This window comes from Varroa destructor, unplaced genomic scaffold, assembly GCF_002443255.2.
Source record: "Varroa destructor unplaced genomic scaffold, Vdes_3.0 BEIS01000001.1, whole genome shotgun sequence".
Classification (NCBI taxonomy): Eukaryota; Metazoa; Arthropoda; class Arachnida; order Mesostigmata; family Varroidae; genus Varroa; species Varroa destructor.
The window spans coordinates 65,457,267-65,481,876 of NW_019211454.1; the positions used below are offsets into that span (position 1 = coordinate 65,457,267).

General features: G+C 42.0%; 1 protein-coding gene across 9 annotated transcripts in view; it reads left to right on the top strand.

Annotated features, from left to right (window-relative positions):
• The window catches only part of LOC111254615 (uncharacterized), a 39,009-nt gene extending 15,052 nt beyond the window's left edge, over nt 1-23,957 (top strand). For 7 of the 9 annotated variants that reach the window (XM_086975035.1, XM_086975030.1, XM_086975025.1 and 4 more), the window contains 2 exons: nt 5,639-6,047; nt 6,500-11,099. In XM_086975035.1, coding sequence (XP_086831161.1) covers nt 5,650-6,047; nt 6,500-7,403 — 1,302 coding nt within the window. In that variant the 5' untranslated portion in view covers nt 5,639-5,649 and the 3' untranslated portion in view covers nt 7,404-11,099. Of the gene's footprint in view, nt 1-5,638; nt 6,048-6,499; nt 11,100-23,353 lie in introns of those variants that run through there. The other 2 variants (XR_015317256.1, XR_015317260.1) reach the window with 2 other exon arrangements.
• Nucleotides 23,958-24,610: the final 653 nt, after the last annotated feature.

A 24,610-nucleotide genomic window follows, 5' to 3' on the forward strand; every position in this document is an offset into this window, starting at 1 on the left:
CCCCAAACATGAAAACAGCTGAACAATGCCCTTTGAATTCTGACGCATGCGTCGTTGTAGGGTTCCCAAACCCTGCCGTAAATGGGGCTTTTAGCAAAATCATTTTCCAAATGGCGAGCTAGACGATTTTGGCAAGCAGCGGATAATTTTTAATGTAGACATTTTCAGGCTGTGTATGACTACGAATAAGCTATTGTTTTAGAAGCAGTCAAAAATGAATTCATAAATATCTTGAACCAGTTTTAACCAAACCTAGCCTGGTATAAAAAGAACATTAGATATCCACAAGTAAATAATCCACATCTAAATGTTTGAAGTTACGCGAAGAATACTATTTTTGGTCTCTAATCTAATCCCGTATTTACGTCGCAATACCCGGAAGAGTCTTTACAGCAATTAATATTCTTATTGACAGATTCAACCATGAATGGTAAAGTGCTGCTTCAAAACCGCGTGCTGAAGCTCATTCTATATGACCTATGAACAGATTAATTCAGAAGACCTGACGAAGAAGGAGCAGACGTACTGTAGATTGAACCTTCGATTAAGATGCCGTTGGTTATTTATAAGACACCTGCTGACGTAGGTGCCTCATACAAAAAATATTCTACTTCGGTTCCGATGAAGTTATTATGGTTTGCATAGGCGAGTTAGATCATTGTATAGCAATGGAAACGTTTCGTTGATGGAGAAAAAAATTTACCTAAAAAAATTTCGACCTCATATTCGAGTTGTCAAAAACAGAGGGCGGGATATTTACTCCAATAGTCGTCAATTTCCTCGAAGAGAAACTCACTAAGTATCAAACTTAAGTTCGCAAACTTATATGAAACACACAAAAGATTAGCATACATCCAATGACCCCAAAAAGTTGCATGTCTTGCGACAACTCCTTGATCTCTGCAAAGACGGTGTAAGATAGGGAAACTAATAGGAACGCCGAACTGTTTCTATTTATAAACAGCCGCACATAACAGAACAATGTCAAAATAGACCTATATGTATATATATCAAAACAACAGTATATATATAGTATTATTAATTAGTGCTATTTAATATAAGCAAAACATGCCGGTGTTCCTGAGTGCACGCGCGCTATTATTTGTTCTTGCAATATTGCACTGCAAATGAAACATGTCTCTAGATAGACACAAGTACGAATCGTTCAGCGGCAGTTACTATGTTTGAGCAAATTTCCAATTACTGACACCCGTATAAGTTTTGCCTAAAAAAACCACTTGATCTTCCGTTAGATCGAAACTAATGATTTGTTATTGTTTTAATCTTACGTAGGAGAAATTAAGCTAAGAAACGGAAAAATTCGAAGTTCACTTATTCGGCGCTCTTTCGTAGATCTCCTTCAGGATAACGTCCGGCTGTTGCAGGATAGTCCAGCATTAATGATACAAGCCTCCTTTACTCCTGCAAAGAAGCAATGGGTTTTTGTTTAGCAGAATTTGTCCATTTTTCCAAAACGAATTTGACCTTTCGTTGCAGTTTAACCCATCTGAAATATCCACGTTTTCCTAGAGGCCTAAATGGATCCATATTGGATTAGTTTGGCATATATTTACAATAGAACAGGTGGCTCATGGGCTTTCCTACAACAATTGTCGGATGGCGGCGTTGGCTACTGTAAAATAATATTAATTAACTGTCGTATTAACTTTAAGCGGAAAAGCCTTGGAAGCAGATACCAAAGCACAAGCCTTGTAAAAAGGTATCTCGAGCTAGAATAAGCTCGAGATATTCGTACGATAACTTTTAAATAAAAGCTTTGAGGTAAAAACGCGGTTTTTTTTCCTAACAAAATTGCATAGGTGTGACTAATATAATGGTAAAACGGGACACCAAAAACCATTACCGATGCAAGAAATTGCCGAGACAACAGAAGTAGAAAAAAAAAAAGACACGCGCATAAAAGGCTATCAATGACTTCATGTAAACAACCCTTCAGTTGTAAAGGAAACATTGTTTCTTCTGGAGAAAAACGAACATCAAAGGGCAGCTATTGCGTCGTTACGAAGGATTCGGGTCCGACGCCCAACTGCTCTGGCATCCGCCCTGTTCTCTCTATAGAAAGTTTTAAGGCCTCGGCAGACGCCGCCGCCGCCGCTACCGCCACCACCGCTATTCTTGCTGCTGGAGATCGTTGGGTGTGATGTTCTCTGCCCGAAGAGTGAGCTATGGCTACTCGTAATCGCCTTCACAATGCCAGTGTAGTTCACAGCGTGAAGGCACGGCAAGGAATGCAGTAATGAAACAGAAGGAACAGAGTATCCGGTATGATGAGGCTAGTGTGGTGTGGCTCGGCAGACCCCCGACATCTCGTAACGGCTGTGACCGCAGTCGAAAAACTACCGACGATGACGACCCAAGGAAACATAATCGCTTCTTCTTCGTCCTTACATTTTGACAAAGGTTTCCTTCATATTGTCCAGTTTGAGGCAATGCAGCAATCAACGTCTGCTCGCTGACTGGAACCGGGTTTCGCTGTGGCAGCTGAGGCGTCAACTGAGTTTTACAATCATTGTTTCATTCCCTTTCGTTGCCTATTTACAGTTCATGCTGGAGGGCATTATACATATTCGTGGAATTGGCATAATGGCAGTGCGTTCAAAAGTCCAAACTTGTAATTTTTATATGATATGCAGTGATATGTTTCTCCTTTTTCAGCGAGTGATTCTGTGCCATGATTAAAGGGTGAATCCTTCTTTAGTTGCTGTTTCTTGACGTGAAATTAATCGCTAAATTTATGCCCGCCTCTATCGAGCTTGAAGAATACACGCACGCCACACATTTCTATTTCTTTTCGCTGTGTTTGCAGGTTTTCCACTCTTGCCTACGGAACTGATATGTTTATCATCTACCCGTCGTTGATTGAAAGACCGATTGAAAGACCAACAACACCTCGAAATGCCAGCATTAGTTATGCTAGAATAGAAATAGAAGAATTCATTAATGGTTTGGTAGGCATTACTTGATCTGGGCAGGAATATTCATTTTGGATGGTTTTCGTCGAGTGTCTAGTAAAAAGTTCCTGTCAAAGGTTCTTTCCCCAAAGGTCATCAAAGGTCATTAGAATAGAATCGCCGATATTTGAAATACACAAGCATGTTATCAAAACCAAACGTAAAATTCAGCTACGTCAAGCGTCAAGTTTGAAGCCGCAAGCGAGCAGGGGCTACATTGGGCCTTTCATAAAAAAAGTATTGTTTTATATTGTTCTAAGGGCTTACAAGCAAGAAAGTCCGTATGACTCTGGTAGTCAAAAAATAGATAAATTAGATGGAGAGAGAGCACATTTGCGCCTAGAAGCCTTCGGCTGCATAGCAATTTCCTGCATCTGAAAATGCAGATGAAACATATAGCCGCATCAGCAGCAGCAACGACTGCAGAGCTTGAAAACCATTCAAGCACAAAATACACCATACCGGTTGAAGGAGTCGTTTTTACAACACGTTTTTTACATTTGTCTTCCGAGTAATTTAGGTACGAACGTGTACCCCGATTAATTACAGAAGCGTGCGTTTACAAGCAAATGTCATCAAACATATATGCGGCTCACGATTTTCCTGGCACTTTTTGTCTGTCGTCAATCTAATGTGACAACCCATTGATTCAAGTGGCTTTTATGAGCAGCCAAAACTTCCATTCGATATTGGAGCGACGCTCATGCTTCAATACAATGTAACGACCCGCAATACGCGTACAATCGAGCGCGCCGCGCTGAAGCAGATTGGCAAATTAGAGACTGAAGACAGTGAAAGCCCTTGGGATCGAATGCTGCTATAGTTTATCCATTAAATATTGACAGGTCGTGGCAGAGCGATTTAGGAAGGTGGAAAAATATCTTCGCCATAAACCCTTTCTCCCGCACCCGCGCGCTCTATGTATAGCTGTCTTCAAAACCAGCGAGACTCCGAGCGTCGAGTTAGAAACTCGATAGCAAAACAGAAGCCGTACAAGCCATGTTGCCAAAGAAGATGTCTTGACACAGAGAGATAACAAGCACTTATTGATAAGCTGTCTCGCCACCTCACCGCTAGTGCCAATGTCTTTACCGGTGACCGCCACATCGATCAGTTTTGTCAATAATGAATACAACAACATAACGTTGCCGCTGACTTTGTTGGGCACAAGCGACATTTCTTGTAAATCGGTATAAGTAAAGAATATTGATTAACAAACGATTCGAAAGAAAATGTCTAGCGTAAAAATGTGCAGATTGCAGCGTCCGTATGGCTCATGCTATTAGATGATAATGGGCACCTGTAAGTTCAAATGTTTAGAGGCTGTGTACGTGACCATCTAACCTGGACGTTTATCAACACGTAATATCAGCAGTCTGGGACGAGCGTTTACGGGGCTATAGTTAATTTTGCGCAGCTAGAGACCTGTTAGCAGATTAGGTTATCTTGAAAACGTTCAATAAGAAAGAGGGTATTTTTATGTGGACGGCGCGAAATTATATGCGCTCGATATATTTCCCTTAAAAATGATGAGAACTGCGGATCGTGGTTTCTGTTTCTCTTTCGAGCTCCTCGTTGGGAACTTTGTCAACAGTCGCAGACAGTATATGGTGCGACAAGCAATTCGTATCCTGTGGCCTTAGTTATGGTAACCGCTCGAGCCAATGCGCTTCCCGTCATTAAATAAACCGCTCGGTGAGCGTCTACTCCATCATTCTTCTGGCAGTTATTTATACAATGTCCACTTCCGAACCCCGTCTTTTCAGCACTCAATTTCCCTTCAGCCTTTTTGTAGCAACAAAGCTAACGAACTTTAGAAAGGCTTTGCGACGTATAGGTTAGCATCGACTTCGTTAGAGGACTGACTAAAAAAATTGTATTTGCCTTAACGCTGTACAGCCTCAGTCTTCATACTTAGATAGAATGATGTAACTTATTTAGTCACAGTAATGTTGTTAATAGTAATGATGATATTATACAAAAGGCAAGTTTTACAACGGGTCTCTTATAAACGAGCTACTAGTAAGTGGCGCTTTTACTCTCCCTATCAATTTCAGGATTCATTGGCTAGATCACTAAATTCAGTCGTATTTAGAAAGGTAAAAAAACACTAACATGTTCAATTGACTTACTTTGACCAATTCACAAAGATTTAGAACTTCGCGCGGAGATCCATTCGTGTGATTTTCTAGACAGATCACCCTATCAGAGCCGTAGCAAAGAAAAGCTTAGAGCGGCCTCTGTCTTGTCAGCATTTTATAGTTAAATGGTACGTAGCTACCAGTTGAAAGCTGAACAATTCCGCATTAACCGCTTATGAGATCTAGCTCACAGATTTTTATAGCAGAATAGATATGAATACATATCATGCCGTACGCTACTGCAGAGCTAAGAACGTGGCAGGAAAGCTCAAATGGGCTAATTTTCATTTAATTTCAACACTCACCGTAGCCAAACTCTTGGCTTCATAGTTTGAAGAAAAGGAAATGTCGCATCGCATAACGATACAGTCTTCAATTGTTATAGAGTGCGTTATTTACCTAAGCCGCTGTTTGCCGTGCGACCTTGAGGATGAAATTTTATTCGCTGAACTCCTTTACTCAAACCAGGAGCTCTGCTACAAGTTTCAACATATCGTTCTCTATTATAACCAAAAAATAACGCAGTTTTCAGCAAAATGTTCCGGGAAAACGTACCTTCCCAACTCGTCAATCATGAAGCGGATATCGGCCATAATCATGCACCAGAGACTCCTAACAACAAGCCTTTTGAGATGGCCGTTTGTGCAGGCACCATATCAACAGCTCCGGCAACGCAAAATATTGAACTACGAGGATGCCGCGACGTGGCCTGTCAGACAGATCTTATAAGCGATTTTACCTTGCCTAACGCGCCGTCCAGTTCGCCGAACAAACTAGAAAATCGTTCTACCCAGACTGAGCCTGCAACCCGAAGTGTTTTTACTCGCTCATCACGTTTTCTTTTAGTATCGAACGAAAATCCATCTGAAAGGCAGTACTCTACGGCGTCAGTGACGCCATCTCATAGGGGAGACTCTACAGCAGTTTTATCAAGGTACGATGACTCACTGACAGATGCTATATAGTTCAACTTCGCTCCTAGCTAAGGTTTAAAATATTTTTTTCATCTATGCAGTAAGAATGACGGTGTTACCTGAGGTTTCAAGGCATTCTAATATTTAGCAAATATAACCAAATTGTTACCGCATTGTAGAGAGATTCTTCACTATAATGAAAATCGTTTACATATAGAAAAGGAATAGTAGTTACAGGTGTGACCTTCTATTAAGAGTAAGACTTGACCGGCGCTTCTTCAATATTGTCACTATTTTGTATGTATTTTCTTAACAAGTTGCTTCGCTGTATGTTTTGTGATCATTTTACTGTAATCGACTTTCTCTATTTGAAAGGAGCATCCTACTACAATTCTTCCCATATCAGCTGCTAGTGTTCGTACGTATCAACTATTTAACCGCGCCTTTACTTTAAATCAATATGATTTTTCAGTGGGCGGGGCAGAGGTCGTTTCCGTGGTCGAGGAAACAATCGCGTCCGGCTACGGCGAGCTGTGAGCCTTCCGAATATTACTACTGCCACTACGTTGAACAATAATAATAATAGCAATAATCAGGATCAGATCAATCTACTGAATCCGGAAGCGGTAGGTAGGAGCGCAAGCCTTTTCACGAGCGGCGGAGCCAGTACGCCCAATGACATTTTGGCACTGCTTGAAGCTCGGCTTGGTGAAACTCCTCTACAGTCATCTTCAACACGATCACTGCAAGATCCCCCAGCTCCTCCACCTGTTAGCCCAACTGAGGCAACGCCAATAACAAGATTACAAGGGGTTTCGGTAACCCCTGGTGCCACTCTCTCTGTACAAATCATGGCTCAAGACGCTGATAGCCTTTCCACTAGTGACAATTTGACAATACTGGCACCAAAGAGTCAACAAGCGGTGCCTGTTAAGCCCGTTCCGGGTTTCAGCCCTAAGCGACAGCAACATCACGACTTCTCCACTTGGACAACTGAAATTGACTCGATGTCTGAACGTCCTCCGCGAGTAGCACCGAACGCCAACACATCAAGTGTTAATAGCAGTTTATCCCCATTGCCCGGCAGAACATCCTGGGGTTCTACGCAAACAACCAGTATGCCCGGCACTTCTCTACTAATGAATTTCGATGGACTTAATATAGTAGGTTCGCCGGAGGCAAGAAACAGACGGCGTGGGGTAAGAGGATTCCTGAGTCGATTGCTCGGTAAAGAGGGCTCTAGCAGGCCAAAGGTACCAGGCGCCACGAGTTCATCGAGGCAAGCTCGTGCCACCAACAGGACCCTGAGGACCTTTAACACCCAACAGGCGACAACCGCTGGCGGTGGCGTTTCGAATAGCGACTCAACTGGATGATTTCATAAGGGCGCAGTAGTATTCCGTTACACAAAAAGTCAAGCGCGTTGGATTTAATGTACAAGGTCCGTGGATATAATGCTGCGATTAATTACAGTCTCATAGGATTTGTATGCTGTACTGTTAATGAATGTGTTTTACTTAATCGAGTTTAGCCTTTCAATGGATCACATAGTATTACTTATATAGCAGGCTATTGTTAACGAAATTAGTCAGCGGCATTTGTGGAACTTCGGCACGCCGCTCAAAAAATACGCTAGCGCCGAACTTATGCGAGGAGGGACAAGCAGTTAAGGATTACTGGTGGTACAGAATAACTCTTAATAAAAACAAATCATTTATAGTTTAGCAGGACGTAAACAAATACAGTTTAGTTTAAATGCGTCGACGTTAATATCGGCGAAATGAAGCTTCTCGTGTGCATTTCAACGCCTTTGTCTACGACTGTTACACGATTAGCTCCATTTTATTCAGCTGGTAAAATTAATTAAAAATGGGATGTTTTTCTGTGAAATTGTTCGGCAGCTCTTTATGCCGTCGAAGGATTTTTTTGGAATCGATTCCAAAAGAAATATGCGTCTGTATTCGAGTAACCGCAGCGAACGAATGGGCGACAAATCTACTTAAAATTTGACTGTGGATTACATGCACACATCTACACGCGTCGTAGGGAAACATGGCTACATTACTCGACAATGCACCCCTTCTTTTCCGTTGAATGAACTTTTGAACGAATGAATTGTCGCTTATGCAAACAGACTTCGCTTCATCCTGCCAGCGGGCTTCTGCCGTAACCCCGTCAGCTATGTCGCCCCGAACAACCTGGTGTATCCCATCTGCTGCCAGTGTATCCAGGTGCACGGGACCAATCCTGCTTCCAACAATAGCAGCTGCAGCGGTGACGACAGGCGGCAGACTTTGAGGGAAAGAGCAAGAAAACAACGGGGGAAAATGTAGAAGCATGTAATAGTGAAAGTGGACAAAAGGAGGAAAGTATGCGATTCAGATAGTTCGTAGCTTGGGGTGCAAATGTGTTAGGCTCGAGCAACGTTTGTAAGTGCTCTAGCTGTACAGTTTGTCCCGCCGTTGATGTTTCTGCTACTTGTATCTCACACTGTCAGACGATTGCTCTTCGCATGGCACTGGCCAACCCATCCCAGCCTTCCGTCGGGCGGGTCATACTGCCAATATTTTCCAACCCGTTCACCACACAGAATCATTCAGTGAATCAACGAACAAAACACAGTCGACTGCTCTGGTTCGACAGCAAAGCTTGTTCGGCTCAACCTAATAATGGCCGGACTCGTCTGACGTAGGGAGATTAAGATAGGATGTTGGGAAGCGATCGGGGCGCATATGGCTTTGCGGTTGAAAAAGGCTGCTGGGCAACATTGTATAGCGATCTTTATATAAAAACACGTGCGCGGACGGATTTCAGGCGCGAGCGCCGCTAAGCTAATCTGTGCGTCCCGATCGCCACGGGGCTTTCGCTTGCTGACGTTTCACCTTGTTCGGGCTTTTTTTCCCGTAACGCTTCTCCCCGGAAAAAAGCAAGCGTATTCAAGAGAATGTTTCTGAGTCGCTGGGCGGCCGGCCTCTCTTCATCGTCCTGTCGGGGTCGATCGCTACGTCCAACATTGCCGAGTCCCAGAACGTAGGCACACGCACGCACACTTACGTAGGGTATAGACTGGTTCAGCGTACCCTAACACGCCACTCAGCCCCAAGCAAACTCGCTTGACTGACCAATATTCGGGATCTCTAGTGCGGAGAAGTCGCAATGTTGGCCTATGCACATAATGCATTCTATAGTTGTTTATAACGGCGCTGTATACCACCGTCACCACGCGATGTCTGTATACATGCCTAAGTAGCGTAGCTGGTGAAGGATAGCGAGGGAATGTCTGTAGAGTCTCTGGAATGTAGCGTGCAGCAACAATAGGCAAAAGTCAGACTGTGACGCCAGTCTGGACCTACGCCCAGTGTCGCTAAGCTGGCACTGCTGTTATCAGAATAGACCAAGTTGAGTATGCCAGGCAGAAAGGTATAAGAAAGGATATCACACACTATATAAACCATAGTCAGCCATACAAATCTGGCAGTTGAACTTTATTGAACATTATTAAGGCGGCCCATGTCTCTAAAAGAAAAGAGGTTTGAAGCTTCCGGGTTTAATAGAAATAAATTGGCTGTACTATTTTTACTAGATAGTAGAGTAAATATTATTGTCTCCATGTGGTGCGTAAGTTACGAGACATCGCAGCTAACTGCAAATTAATTAAGCTTAGCTAGGACCCTTTACGAAGTGCTAATTTTTCGCACCTATCTTTGTGATTAGATGGCCAACATTAGCATGCGTTCTTAGTTTGAAGCTCGATTTTTACGAATCTAGTATTAAACTGCTGTGATTCGTTGGCGAAAAATGATGAAAAGTCATTATTGTATCCGTCCATTGAAACACCATTACGGGAAACCAGCGAGCACTTGGCGTCACTTTCTTTGGGGTAAATCTGAGCTTTGCCATAGATCTTGGAGCACAGTTTTTTTCATTTGCACATTATTGTCGTATATGACCTGCTTTTTATCGGCTCTCATAGGCCGCTTTAGAAGTGATTCCGCTTTCCTGTGTTTCTGCTGAGTTCTGCAGATTAAATACGATGGAGTAGATCGCGTCAATTCAGGTGGCGCTTTAACGATTTCTTTTTGGCTTTTTGTAGCCAGCTGCCTTTAAACGCTTCTTTAAGCTGTTTGGTAGTAGATGTTTGGTTCGATATCTTGGCTACTAACGTGTCGGTCCTGCTTAGTTTTCCTAAAGTCCCGCAGTTGAGCGGATAGCATCTTTAATATCGAAATTTCTAGAATAAAAACAACAGATCGATTTTCGGGTTGTTTTTTTTTCTTTTGAATAAAGGCATTGCAGTAATTTTAGCACATCTACTACTGTCAACCTTCAAACGACAGTGATGACTACCGTGATACGGCACCCTAGATGTAAGAATGTCTGCGCCCATATCTCAGTGAAAATCTTCGAGCGCACTCCAATTCGATGGTCGACAAGTTTCGGTACGATGCGTCTGCGTTTGAATCTGCAACAAAGCCTATCCTGAATTAGGACAGAAATTGCGTGATTTCGCTGCGTGTTATATTTCCATCATTGGAGGGCCTGTTTCGAAATGAATACGCTTCAAATTAATGCGGCTAAGCCGACATTCTTGTCGATGATGAGTAGAAAATCATCTGTGAAGCAACCCAGCAAACCGCGCAGGACTTTTTGTGGACTCGTCGGCCTACCGTCCATATTCTTGATATAGAAGAAGTACTATGATAATCGGTAGAACTGACGTTCGTGTCATAGCGCAGGGAGAGCAATTAAACTTTTTTGCATTGCCTTATATCGTGTTAGACAGGGTAAAGCAGAACTGTGCCTCTTTTTTTGACCAAAGACGCAATATCGTATTAAAAAGTAGACGAAAAGGATAAATTTAAAAACTGCCAATGTATTAGATGGATGTACTATAAAAAAAATTAATTACAAAAACTATAAGGCAAATTATTGTTAATGTTGAAATACGTTTGATAACTTGATAAGTTATCCGAAGCACTCCAAAAGTTGGCTAAAAAGGAAGTAAACATTGGCAAGAATGGAGTTTTCTGTTCAAGGATGGTTAAATATATATATATTTTCGTTCAATTTTAGCTTTATGTACTCTTTGTATATTGTTGGACATTTGCCTCGGAGAATCTTTAAGCGAATTTGAAGAAGGGTCTAAGGCCATTTAACTATATGCTGCCTGTATAAGTACTGGAAGAGCAAAATTTCTTTAGTTCAGCTTATCAATTCGTATCAAATTGAGCTCCACCAGTTGTTCTAGTGCAAAGAAAACTAATGTATTTAATCCTTATCTAAAAAAACATCGAGTTACTCCACTGAAGTGGTCTTACGGCCCTTTATGCTAGAGACGCTCTAATTCAGTGGTACCTTATATAAATCATACTCAACACATGATTCTTTTATTAGCACCGATACTCTGACCCAAGTTAACTTCAAATTACTAACTACGGAAGCCAAATCGGAAGAAGATGTTTTTAAAGCTTCGAAAAATTAACACGTTTCATCGTTCTGTGCATTGTCTTGGCAGATTTGAATGATACTCAAAGAAAATCACCGTTGTCTTTTCGCATCGTTGACTGCGTTCCGTATGAAACCATTATACATCAAATTGATCCAATGACTGTTTTGGCGCCATTTTTTTAGACAGAGGCGCCAAAAATAAAATTTAAATTATAAAAAACGTAAGGCGTACCGCAAGAACAAAGTCTAAGTTAAAATTCATTCGTTGTACCCGTTTCAACTAGGATTAAAAAGCGAACATCCAAAACTTCCATACACTTTTGGCTAAAAGCATCCAGCTTTGCAAGTACTATAATCCACTAGAAAACTGACAAAATCGTCATCTTTGGATATCTTGGCAATATTCATAATTTGATTATTACCTAACATACAGTTGGTTTGTCTTTGATATTTATCGTAGCAATAGATTGTTATGTCGCCTTGGGTATTTATAATGAACAAAATTGTTGCAAACATGTTACATAGCGTGTACAGCTTAAAAATCAAGATGCAAACCTAAGAGTTCATTATTGAAACAGGCAACTGATTTACTAGAAAAAGCTCCTAAGAGATTCACTACTCCTCCATATCTGAGGAGTGTTCAAAGAAAAACAACGAAAGAAGTTCTCTTGGTTCCTCATATTTTTTTCTGCTAGAAGAAACCTTTGACCAATGAATGACTTAAATTAAGTGTTCTATTTACTTCAAGCGAAGTTATCTATTGCAACTGCCGATAGTAAACAAAATACTAAGTTAATATACAGTTGAGTCGGATCTTCTTCAGTTTGTCAACACGATCACGCACGTCCTAATCGAAGCCTGTGTGGGCCATTCCCAGATACTCATAGACGCTGGCGGCAGAGACGATCATACTCTTTTCGCGCGCGGCTGCATAGATCGTTGTAAGGGATATAAACATTACAAGCAATGTATGTAATATCCTTGAGGAATCCGCATAATAGAGTCATACTTACGAAGTCCAATACAAAGTTTACAGCCGCAACAGCTGTAATGAGCATAGCGTGGTAAGGAAAGACAGAGGAATGTACGTTTGGCTGCGAGTGAGTCTCTCTGTCTGTCATGTGTAAGCATTTGCCAAAGTCTGAGGCCTTAAACAATTCTGGACCTCGACTTCACTAAGGAAACCTGGAATGCGAAGTGACGCTGCCGGTAGCGCCAGTGGCAGCTTACTCCGTCAACCAAGTATCGCTCCTCCCGTCTGGAATGCAATAACCCATAGACTTATACTTGAGTGAGCTCCTCGCATCTAGCTCAATGAACTTTTAGCTAGTGACCCTTATGGGTTTGCCTAGTAAAATGCCCGTAGTACTACGCCCGATCCTGAAATAAGGTCCTGGCAGAAATGTGGGGGAAGTTAAATCGCTTGAGAACGAAGAGCTGTATTGGATAGAGAAAAGGTACCTTATCAAAACAGTCGAATCAGTAATTGGGCGCCCCCCGCGTTGGCATCGATCCATTGTCACGCGACATCCACGAAAGGGTTCTGTGGGGAGGTGTGGCTAAATTGTGATATACCAGGCTATACCGTTGTGAATAATGAAACTTACCAAGTTTGTTGACATTCGTGGAATAAGTAGCTATAATGCGTTTTTGCGAGTGGTCTAATGATGAGCAGTGCATGTGAAGTTTTCTCAAAATAAATTATGTGTGGGGGGAGGCAACTGGCTGTCTGATGTCACAACTGGTTTGAATGTTAAACCCAAAATGTTTTCTGTGTTTTGCGACGAGCGCCATTTTAAACAATGTGGAGGAAGTTGCACTCAGTATCAAATTGCCCGTTGATACGGGTTAGGTCTTCTAACAGTGCTTGGACACAGAGGGATCGTAGAATAAAGATCGTATGCTGCTATATATAATATATGATATCAACAAAGTGGGTCTGTTTATCCCTATAAATTCCGTCATATGTATCAAGAACTTCAGTTCCAGTAAATGTTGTGCCACGAACCCCCGTAACATATTCCTGCATAGTATGCTAGAGGTAGACTACTGTATAAGGCAGTATTTTCTTGTATATATTATATACAGCAAAAAAAAATAGTTCACATTTATGAAGAGCTATACCCTCGCTGAGGCGTTGCCATCAAACGACAAAAATAACTTTCTACGATACTATCTGTGTTGTTACATTAGTTGCATTTAACTAAATTGAGGCAGTAACACGTATTCAGCTGATATTAAATTTAGGCAACAATTCACATAGACTGTAAATAATGAGCTTTATACGGGTTTATATCGTGTGTTTTAGTAAGTGTTTTTGGCTATTATGATTATGTATGGTTTTCAAACATCGCTACGACTTATCAGTTACGAATCGCATCACCTAAATCGTTGAAAGACGACAGACTTTAGCTGTTCGATTAGAGTTAGCCTATTTGTTATTTCTAATAACAGCACTTCTTCCACTGGGTCAGAGAAGTACCGATAATTCTGCACCGGCTGTTCAAGCTGGAATTGTCGTCTCCAAATTAATCCTCACCAGGTTCGATGTACAAGCGCTAGCCTCTTTTTCAGCGAATGGGTTTTCGTGTCGCTCTCGTTGATTGTCTGAAACCTTTTTCTACATCGGGTGTTTCTCGAATTATAGAAAAAGGAAAAGGTCATAGGGAACTATAGATAGTGAATGGGGGCAACATGGGCATCGAGTGGTAATAACTTGCGAGCTCGAGCATTGCTGTGATAAAAAAGCCCACGACTTTTTCTCTTATACCCACTTTGGCATTACGGCAGCATTACATAATTTTCTTACAGCATATTGGTGGTATTCTTTAATAACATTAGAATTGCTCGGCGTAAATTCATAACTTACAACTTGCTCATAATTGAAAGGAACTTGATTTCTGTTCTGGATCTTGCAACCTCCTTCGGTCTGTCCTCGCCTTTGAAGTAATACTCTAACTATTGCGCTTTTCTCATCACGTCAAACTTGTACGCCCACGTCCCGTCGCCTATGATCTCGCGTTTTTGTAAATGTGGGTTTTTTGAAAATAAATTAAGGAACCCCCGGCAAAGTCGTTCGGGGGATTTGCATTGACTTGGATTTCAGTCTTTTCACTGCAATCGTTGTTGTAACTCTTTTCGTTTGTATGTAATCCTTTAAAAAGAGTCACGAAAGACTTCTAACTCTTTTGCCAGCTCCTTGGGGATCATTGGGCGCCCCTTCAGTGTGACATTTTATTAAAAGCATGTCATCTGTGCCCTATGCAACAGGTCGTTTAAAGCGCGTTGTTTTTAAGGCTTCTTCATCCATCGCGCAACCACTGGTACACTCGTATAATCATTAAGTGCCCCTATAGTAGTGGGCATTTCCCTCTGACTACGGTCATAATTCTAACTAACAATGCAAGGAATCGTTGGAATAAAATGGTTGTTTTTTATTCACTGATTGCTTATGTTAATTCTCTGAAAGTGTATCATATTTTATGAGAGTCGTTAGCGCACCACGTAATTATCTTTAAAATATATACAGCACTAGGTTTGGCTGTCTAGAGCATCCCTAGCCCGATCTGAATGTCACTTTTTCTCGGTCAGGTTACTAGCCTAGAACTTAACGCGATATTCAATCACAGATCAATATTATTATACGTAGAATTTCATTTTCTAGCCTCCTGAGTCATGCTGTTCGACGCTGAATATCAGCGTTATGTGGTGGGGTCTCGAGGGAAGGAGAACGTGTTAAGTAAGTGAAATTGCTAAAATGTCCACCTCAAAGAATCTGCTGAATAATGAAGATTATTACCATGATTCTTATCTGGTGCAGAATCTAAGGTAAGACACCGATGGAATACCGCTTCTATACAGGGATCAGGCGGTGCGCGAAACTTTTTTTCACTTTTCAAAGTTAAAAGAGCACCATCTGCTGTTCGAGGTGAGTTGAGAGCAGATGAGTAGAAGACCCGATTGGTAAGCCATTTTTCATCATTCCAGCGTCTGTGCGTCCACAAACTAACAAGGGGCAGTGCGTGCCTTGCCCCAAGTCAGCTAGCATCTCACAAAAAAAGACAACCGACACGTTACATTGGGCTCATATGTACGTACGTACATTGTAAGGATATGTATGCAAATGTTACAGAACAAATTTTTCCTTCTCGTAAACTATCTTCAGAAATTTTATTTTTTGCAAAATTTATTTTAAGAAAATGTTCTATATATATATATATATATATATATGTTGTTCGATATAAGCTAGAACATATTTTTATAATTCTCCTTCAAATATATTGTTTTCAGATTAAACCAGCTCCATTGACCTCAAAACAATAAAAACAGCTTTTTCTACTCACGAGGCCGCGTGGTATGTCTCGTCAGCTTGGCTAGATCTAACGTGGCCTATCTAAAACAATATGCAGTAATTAAGTTACTAGAAAGTAATTCGAGTGGTAAGGTTTTGAGACAAGTGGCTTGCCGAAATAATACAGTCTATATATATATATATATATCTGTATGGTGTGTAAGTCACGTATGTCATGGCCAGAAAAACCTGAGTATAGGTAATTAATGATTTAATTGGTATACGCATATACATTTTACAGATTCATCTATGCCTAATAAAGAAGTATTAGTTCGCTGTTCAAGTTTAGCGTATAACGTGATCGACTAAACGTCCCATGTCTCAATTTATAAAGTATCTCTTATCGTGCCAATCCATATCACAATGAGGATATGCCGTTGGATTTTCAGTGGGACCTAAAGTCTAAAAGGCGAGGACGATTAAGGTTGGGGCACAGCGGCAATGCAGAGGCGGCTGCGGAAGTCAGCGTATGGATTGAAGGAAGGGAGCATTTTTTGCTATTAATTTTGCCGACAGCCCGTTTGAACCAGGTGTTTCGTGAGCTCCTCATCGCTGTATCTCCGTGTTTGGGAACACTGCTGTACGTTGATGTAGTCGCCATGGTCATCTGCAAAGACCTCCTTGAGACTCTACTACCTCCGTTTTCTAATAACTTCCCTTTGAGTGACTGACTTCCTGAGGTATCGCTCTGGTTAGCACAAATGCTTAGCGTTGTTAACAAAACTGAAGGACATCCAGAGGAGAATGTCGGAGGTCTCGATCAGCCAGGACTGAACGGTTCAGTCCAGTTCGCTTCTACTGTTCTCTCATCTATTGCCGCTTCCTTTTTTCCTTATATCCAATATATATATATATATATATATATATATATATTGTGGCCGCCGCCGAACAGACTATCTTAGGCTTGCCGAAAGGGGTCGCTGTCAATCATCGTCTGCTTGCATTATCCGACCAATTTCCATTAACCGTTCTGCTACCTAGAGATGGAGTTTATTAGGTATTTATATAACGGTGCGCTGGCTATTTTACTCCGCTAAACTGGCTAGCATCGGACACAAACGACTAGCCTATGCTCGCTATATTCCTCGGTAATACGGGGCGTATGCTATTCTTTTGTTTTTTAACGCTATATAATTCCATTTGGCTTAGCTCTGGGCAGTAAGAAGAGCAGATCGCTGTAAAAGTGATCACACATTCAACCTGCCGTTCCTAGAATGTCGAAGTTCATATTGGTTGATCAATTCAACCGACGTCACTTCAATTTTTCGTTCCGTTAAAACATATACGAAAATAGTGGGCACTTTTGATACGACCCAGCATAAAAGTAAGGTCTGATCGAAATGTGACCTTATAATGGCGCAAAGATCAACCGCGCACTCGACGCGAGACGTTATAAACTGTGAATATATTGATTAGCCTATGTGACTACTACGTAGGCCGGAAAACTCCATCCCATGCTTATAGGTAATTTCATTACGGAAGTGTAAATAGCTTATTTAGGAAGATGCTTCGGTAGCACATCAATAGTAACTCAATTCAGCGGAGCTATATACAAAAGATGACAAAGCTGCCCATCTATAATCCACAATAAAACCGCAAGCAAACATTATAGAAAACGCGAAGCGTATCCATCTGCCAGTATGAAGTTTACTGTCATTTACAATTAGAAGTCATCGCCAGGTACCTACGCTTTGTCACTCGATGTCTGTCCTGTTAGAGTCTATTATTATTAATTAGGCCTCGAAAGGTTGAGGTAATATATTTGAATATGTATACATGCTGTTACGTGGTACTCTACAGCCCTGTGACATATTGTCAGTTTTCCTGCTGATGCTGTAACCTAGGTTTTTGATGGCGAGGGAGCGTGGGGAACTCCGCTCGTAACAGAATATCAGGTAAGAAAACAGTCAAGTAAAGGGATATAGCGGTAGCGAGAATACGAAGTATTGCTTCTGCGTCATCGCTCTATGTCTCTCTAGCCCTATGACTCTGTGCGAGTGCGTTGTAATGATTATTGGGGAAGTCATCAAGGACGGCGAATAATACCGGTCTGAAACTTGGCCTGTCTCGATGGCGGTGGTATCAGTTGCTGCCCCAGCTCGTTCCCTCAGTCCGATACAAACCCTCGTCGTGACTATTCGGCGAAGCCTCCTCCGTACTGCCATTGCTGGCTATGGAGTTGGTGGTCTCTAGCTGCTCGCTTCGCTTCGTTATCAAATGAAAAAACAGCTTACGCCGGCTCTAGTAAACGAAGCTTGTGGACGTTGCGGAAGTTCCCGAATGTGCGCGTAGCGCTGTTTGGGGAATAATGATACGCCGAAAGAGAGATAAAAAAAAAGGGGGAAGGAGTGATATTTGCTGTGCGAGCACATCACAGGGTGTGAGAACGGTGCGGGATTTGCGGCAGTTTCCTCCGTCAAGTGCCCATCAGACAGCACACGCGTGTGTTTGTACATGAAAACCGGCGAGTGCATAGCCGGCGCACAGAGGCTGGCTGATGCCAAGGGTCGATGCTGTCGAATAGAAGCCCACATAGCCTGGGAATGGCAATCTGTGCAGAACTTGTGGGTCTTTTTTGCATGGTATAACATTTACGTGGGTTGTCAGCCATACTTTTATGCTTAATTGATAGCTAAGTCAAAATTATGTAGAGAGAAATCGTTAGGTATCCTGAGGTTCCTGTTTTCTGTGAAAATTTTTCAAAGGGTCAATATCATGCATTTTGTTGCTATTAATATTGTTTCTTGTTCTTTTCCTCGTGGAATGACATTTTCTTTAATATAATGATGGAGACGTCTATCTAGAATTATTTCTAATATAATGACCGGTCTCTACCTGCAATAGATCAAGCTAAGGGGTAATTCTCAAGCAATTTCTTGATATTTGGAAATGGAGCTCACCGTGTAACATCCTCCCAGCTTTGAAAGCTAACTTGTGACTAAAGATCTATTTGACACCCATGAAGCCCGAGGATACCGTCAGCTTTTAATAACGTAACCAATTTTCTTCATTGCCTGCGTACCATTTAAAACTCAATTGTATAGACACAAATTTTTAACAGCAGCTGAATAAAACATGGCATCTCTTTCTTTATCCTATAGCTGTGGCTATTTTCCAATTCTGACTATGGATATAATTCATCTACACGTCGAGCAAATAGCAGCATGCAAAATCAGCTACGAAAAAGACAGATGATAAGATGGAGCCTTAAAGCTTTGCATTTGACATGGTCAGTACAGGCAAAAACGAACGTACATGTGACCGCAGAATGCTCAAGCTACAAATACAATAATAAGAGAAAAGACAGTGCAACTTAGAATGGGAGAAAGACAGAGAGCGAAAATGGAGTGTACACTAAAATACTATGTGAGACGCAATTACTCCTGAACCGGCCTCAGAGTCTGTCTTTGTCTGAACCGAGTTCGTGGGAAAAGATAGAAGCAGTCAGAAAATGAAAGAACTGAGAGGGGACGAACTACGTTTTGTGTATATACCTGATCGCCCGCAAACGCTAGCCTCAGTAGGGGCAAGATGGGGCCCAGAATGTGGATCAACTGCACGAGAGAAACGGCCCGTTTTGGGGATCAAGTCAGAAGTGTTTTTAGGGGCCAGGTGGAAACGGAGGCGACTCGCTCTTCTAGCGCGGTGGACTTACATACGCTTGCTTGTAGCGGCACTCGTGGGAGGACCATTACTCGACGTAAAGGCAAAGCGGATCTTTACTGTCCCCCTATCCCGTTACTTTCTGATGGGATAGGAGGACATTTTGGCTTATGCCTTCGTACACCGACTGTTCAACCACTAAAAACCATCGTTTTTGGGCAGCGAGGCCATCCGCCGCTACTAGTACAACTTGAGTACCCGACGGTAAGCAGCGGAGCGGCCGACCGACCGTCGTATTAACATGGTTTTTCTCTGCTGCTTTTACTCGAAAGCAAGTGGGTCCTTCATTTCCCTCGAGGCCCCATGCTTCCGCGATGTGAGAACACTGTAAAAAGTGTGGGGTTAAGATCAACCTTCTCATTCTGCGCGCCGTTCCCACCCTAGCTGTGCGTCGGCCTGTGGTAAAGCAAGGCGGCGCTATTAAAAACAGAATGTTCTCACTCCCCTCCAAGATCAACCGCGTCAGTCCTGGCGGTGCTGCAGCCGCCCCCAGGAATCTCAGACTTTTCTCTGTCTTCCCATCACCAACCGACCGCCGCTGAGCGGAGCGACCTCACTCTCTAACTCTCTGGGTGTGCTCTTCTCGCTTCCATGGCTGACTGGCCGGCAGCTTGAGTTTGGCTCCGTGCCTTTTACCCCACCCATCTCATAGCTCATAGAACTGTTGGGTTCCGAACAACAGCCCCCCCCCCCCCCCCCCCCCCAACGCGACAGCAAAGGCGAACGGGGACAATCTTAAATACCGCAAGACGACCTCCGTGTGTTCCTTTCTAACATAGCTACCTCATGGCCTTACTCTGTACTCTAATACTACTATTTCTGTTGGACTTTGAAACGGAATATGCCGCTCGGAGGTGGTTGCTTGTGCGATGTAAACGTCTTCGAGTATTCGTACGATGATAAAGAAGCCATTTCAGACCATTATTGAACAAGAATTTGGATTGGACAATAGTAAACGATTCGAACCTAATGCGTGTTGTTACTTTTTTAAAATCTGGCCCAAGAATACTTTGTTGTTTATCATAAAATTAGTGTATAATTTGATACAAAAGCGTTTAGTCTTTGAATGGCTAGAACTTACGGATGAGAATATTATTTCAGCCACAGCGGGCAGGTATCAGCAATCAGTATTATCAGTAACGCGCAAAATTTCCATGGGACGAAAATATATAAAATTTTGCCTTTATGAAACCATAAGTGCATACCTTCGACCACCAGATATTTCGCGGTCCTTTTATCATGAAATTCGTCAGAGAGAACACAGATGGATTTAGTAATCCGAAGTTCACTATCACCATTGATGATATGAAACCTAAAAAAAGTGTATATAATATTTATCATGCTATTATGGCACCTCGTTTTAACACTATACCAAGCATACGACACTGGTAGTAGGTATTTGTTATATGCTTTTAATTAACTAAAAGTTTCTACAATATATATATATAACGAAAAAGGTATCGTTTTATTAGTGCGGCACTTCTGAGAATACTGGCCAGTTTTCTGTCCAACTAGAACCCTGCTTTCGTTATTCAGTTCGATAAATGACAAAGTCGATAATCACAGTTAAGTCGTACTGTCATCTATGACCAACATCGGTCTTATTATATGCTCCACACGCCACATAGTCAACATTCTGAAGCCACAATCGTCAGCCTATTGCAGGGTTATCCGAGCGGGAAGGAACTCACCCAAACAATTCCGTGTCGGTGTTTTCACTGCGTCAGAAATTTAGTTAGGCATGAGGAAAGCAGGTGCATCAGAAGGGGAACAGCTATTGCTACTTGGCTCCATTAGAACAAATCCATCAAAAGGCGCTGTATATTGACTCTTGGCTATAGTCACTTTTAAAATGGCGGACAACGGTTGACGGGCCGACATCTATGCAACTGCAAACGTGAGCCGAGGGCTACTCCTATAAAGGAGTAGCTCGAAAAAGCTTTTCGAGATAGTGTTGTTCAAGTTCGATCGGCTCGCTGAAAAAGTTTAACTCAGAGCCAACTTCAGAACTCACTCATAAATGACGCCTTTCTTTAAATGCGTATATTTAGGGGATACATGTGGAACTTATCTTCTCAGATAAAATTTGTCTCCAAGCGCTGCAAGATTCGTCTCAACATGAACTAAGCATGTTTGTTACTTCTAACGATGATAACTATAGAATTCAGCGCCGGATCATTGAGCAAAACTTTGATTCAAAGAGTTTTTTTCTAGAGCAATAATCAATCATAAATAAGTTATTGTACCCAATATCAATAACCCATTGTGCTTAGCATCACAAAATACATGAGTGGACCCTAAGGGCGAGGTGGTATGTCAGCGATTCTATGCAAGCTGCGATAGGCATTTCAAACGTTTGATCGTGAAAGATCTCTTGTACGTTGTAAGACGTTACGGAGTAAGTCACGTGTCGTAATGCCCTCAGGATGGGGGAAGTTATTAGGTGGAACCATAAAAATTAAAACAGAGGCAATGTTAGCTAGTGGAATCGAATCTACTAGCAATGTTATAGACAGACAAAGTGTTAGTCCTTGAGACGAACATTCGGCCTAAAGCTGGGGAGATTTGTTCATCTGAGCGCAAAGTGCATAGGGCAAACTCCATGAAGTGAATTCCAAAGAAAGAGGTCCCGCTGGCTATTTTTACAGTTTAGCCACCAGGACCTAAAGGCCTATTGGACAAGACCACTATAAGGAAGAAGGGAGTCAAATTCCTTCTGGCTTCCCGAAGCGTACGTCTTTTTTTTCTTCTTCCTCCTTGTCGGTAGCAAACGCGGCTACGGCCAAGGCGATTTTTGCCAAGCTAACTGAGTGCTTCTTTAATAAGCGAAAATAAAAGAAGTGGCCATGCAGGAAACCGCGCCGTTCCGAAGCCCTCTTTTTCGTTTCTCGTGCGGATCCTTCCTTACCCTCCAATCAGGCCGAGAAGCCTGTGCAAAGTTCCGGAACTGCTAAGTACTTAAACTGCGTGTGTTTGACGAACACCCGAAATAAGGATACAGTGCAGAAGAGTCTACGTCTGCTCGCATTGCCCCATTCGTGACAGATGCATAGTCTTCGATATACATTCTCCTTCACTGGTTCACTATTCACTTCTGAAGTGTCGATTGCCGAGGAGTCTGCCATTGAGGATCGTGCGGCGATGAACAATTTGAAGAGTTCGTCATCCAGTCGGCCTCGTGCAGTGATGACTTTGGACGACCCAGGGTAAGAACCCAGTTAACGATGGTGAGGATTAACGATACCGCCCACAGCGGGTATTCCTGCTATATATAGCGATACAATAGACGGATACAGCTCTCTGCTCTTTGGTTTCGAAGAAGGTGGAACAACAGAGTCGATTGGAGTTCATAAGATGGAAACCACCTGCAGACGTAACACTTAGAGGCCGCTGGCTGCCAGCCGCCCCTTCCTCTGATTCTGTGGTAGTATTATTATTCACCGGTAGGCGGGTAGGCAACGCCAGTAACATCGGTGTTTGACCTTTGGCGTGATACCATAGCGATAAACATTCGCTTTTTTGAATTCGACCACCATCGAGCCACCCTTGCTCCAATAGTCCGGACAGCCTGCTAAAGAATCATCTTCCATTCCCTGCTGTGCTGATGTCAAATCAAGACACATCAGGCTGTTCGAGACGAGAGTTATGTAATATACTAAGAATGAGCTGGCCAAAGAATATATATATATATATATTTGAACACTTTCTGTGTGAATAAAGTTATTTTTTAAGCACTTTTTAATCGAATCTTTCAGAGATCTCTCTTGCCTGCCCTTTTTGCTTATGTAATATTGAGCCATTGAGCGGGGCCTGATGTTACCAGTATTGGCCCTTGCATTTAATGTTTTTCCCTAATTTGAATAGGTGGAAGCCAGGGCTGAGTAAAAGCAACTGGCCTTTCTTCCCTTCGGCGTGCATTACATCATCCACACGATGATGCGGCGACTGTGAGCGGTCAGGCCATGGGGAATTCTATTCGACACAGAGCGACGGAAGCCGGACAAATCGCTTCAATACGACCTAGGCCAGGCGTCCTTCAGCGTATCCCATTTGCGTGTATAGAACTTGCGTATCATCGACCCTATTCCAAAGTACAATTCTACTTCAAAAGAGATCAAGAAAATAGATCATCAAACATCATACAGTATACAGTGGATAAAAAAAGAAATTTTAAGCGACTGTAAGAGAGGTGTACGCGATACTTAATACTGACAACGTACTCCAAATGATATGACTTCGTTCAGTTTATAGGGTTTATGAGAGGAGGCATTGGACCATGTCGTGGGGAGACCGGTTATCGCACCTCACATTAAAAGTTTACATTTTACTTAAATCCCATGTAAGTGAAAAAAAAAATCGCAGAATAAATACTAGTCGTTTTGATAATAAATATTACACCCGCAACATAATAATCGTCCCTCTCGCCACGAATCGATCAATAAATTGTAAATAGAAACAACCATTGAATAAATTATGGAGCTGTTTAATAGAGAGAATTGATTTTTGCTTATAGCTCATCAAAAATTGTTGCCATTTATGTATTACTATATCTTTCAGGATTTAACGGACCAATATGCTCCGCTACAAAAGCACCAACGGAAAACGGAAGATATTGTTGGACAGCGATGGTTTGTTCCGGTTAAAGGGTGCTATTTTGTTTGAATAATCAACAATAGAAAAATTGTTAAATGCCACAATAGTCTTAAAAGGCGCGTGTGGAAGCATTACAAGGCGATATAATCACATATACATAATTCCTTGAACATTGCCTCATCAAATCTTGAAAAAAAACCTTCAAACGTAGTGTTTATGGATTGGCCTGTTGTACTCGAACTATTTCATGTGGTAGCTTTGACAATTGATCATATTGTTAAGTTTATTCAGGCGCAGGCCTTAATGGTGTTCATTCCTATTGAGTGCTTGGTTAATATGCAATAACTATGGGGTTCGGTTTTCCATTTATTTATTCGAGCATTTCTTTAAGTAGATTTTTTACTCGTTTGTAATACACGCCAATATCGAATGTATAATTTTTAATGTCGACGGTATTTTAACGTCTCGTTACGATACGCGCCTACGGCAGAACGTATTAGCAAAAAAAACATGATTAGTTTCAGTTAC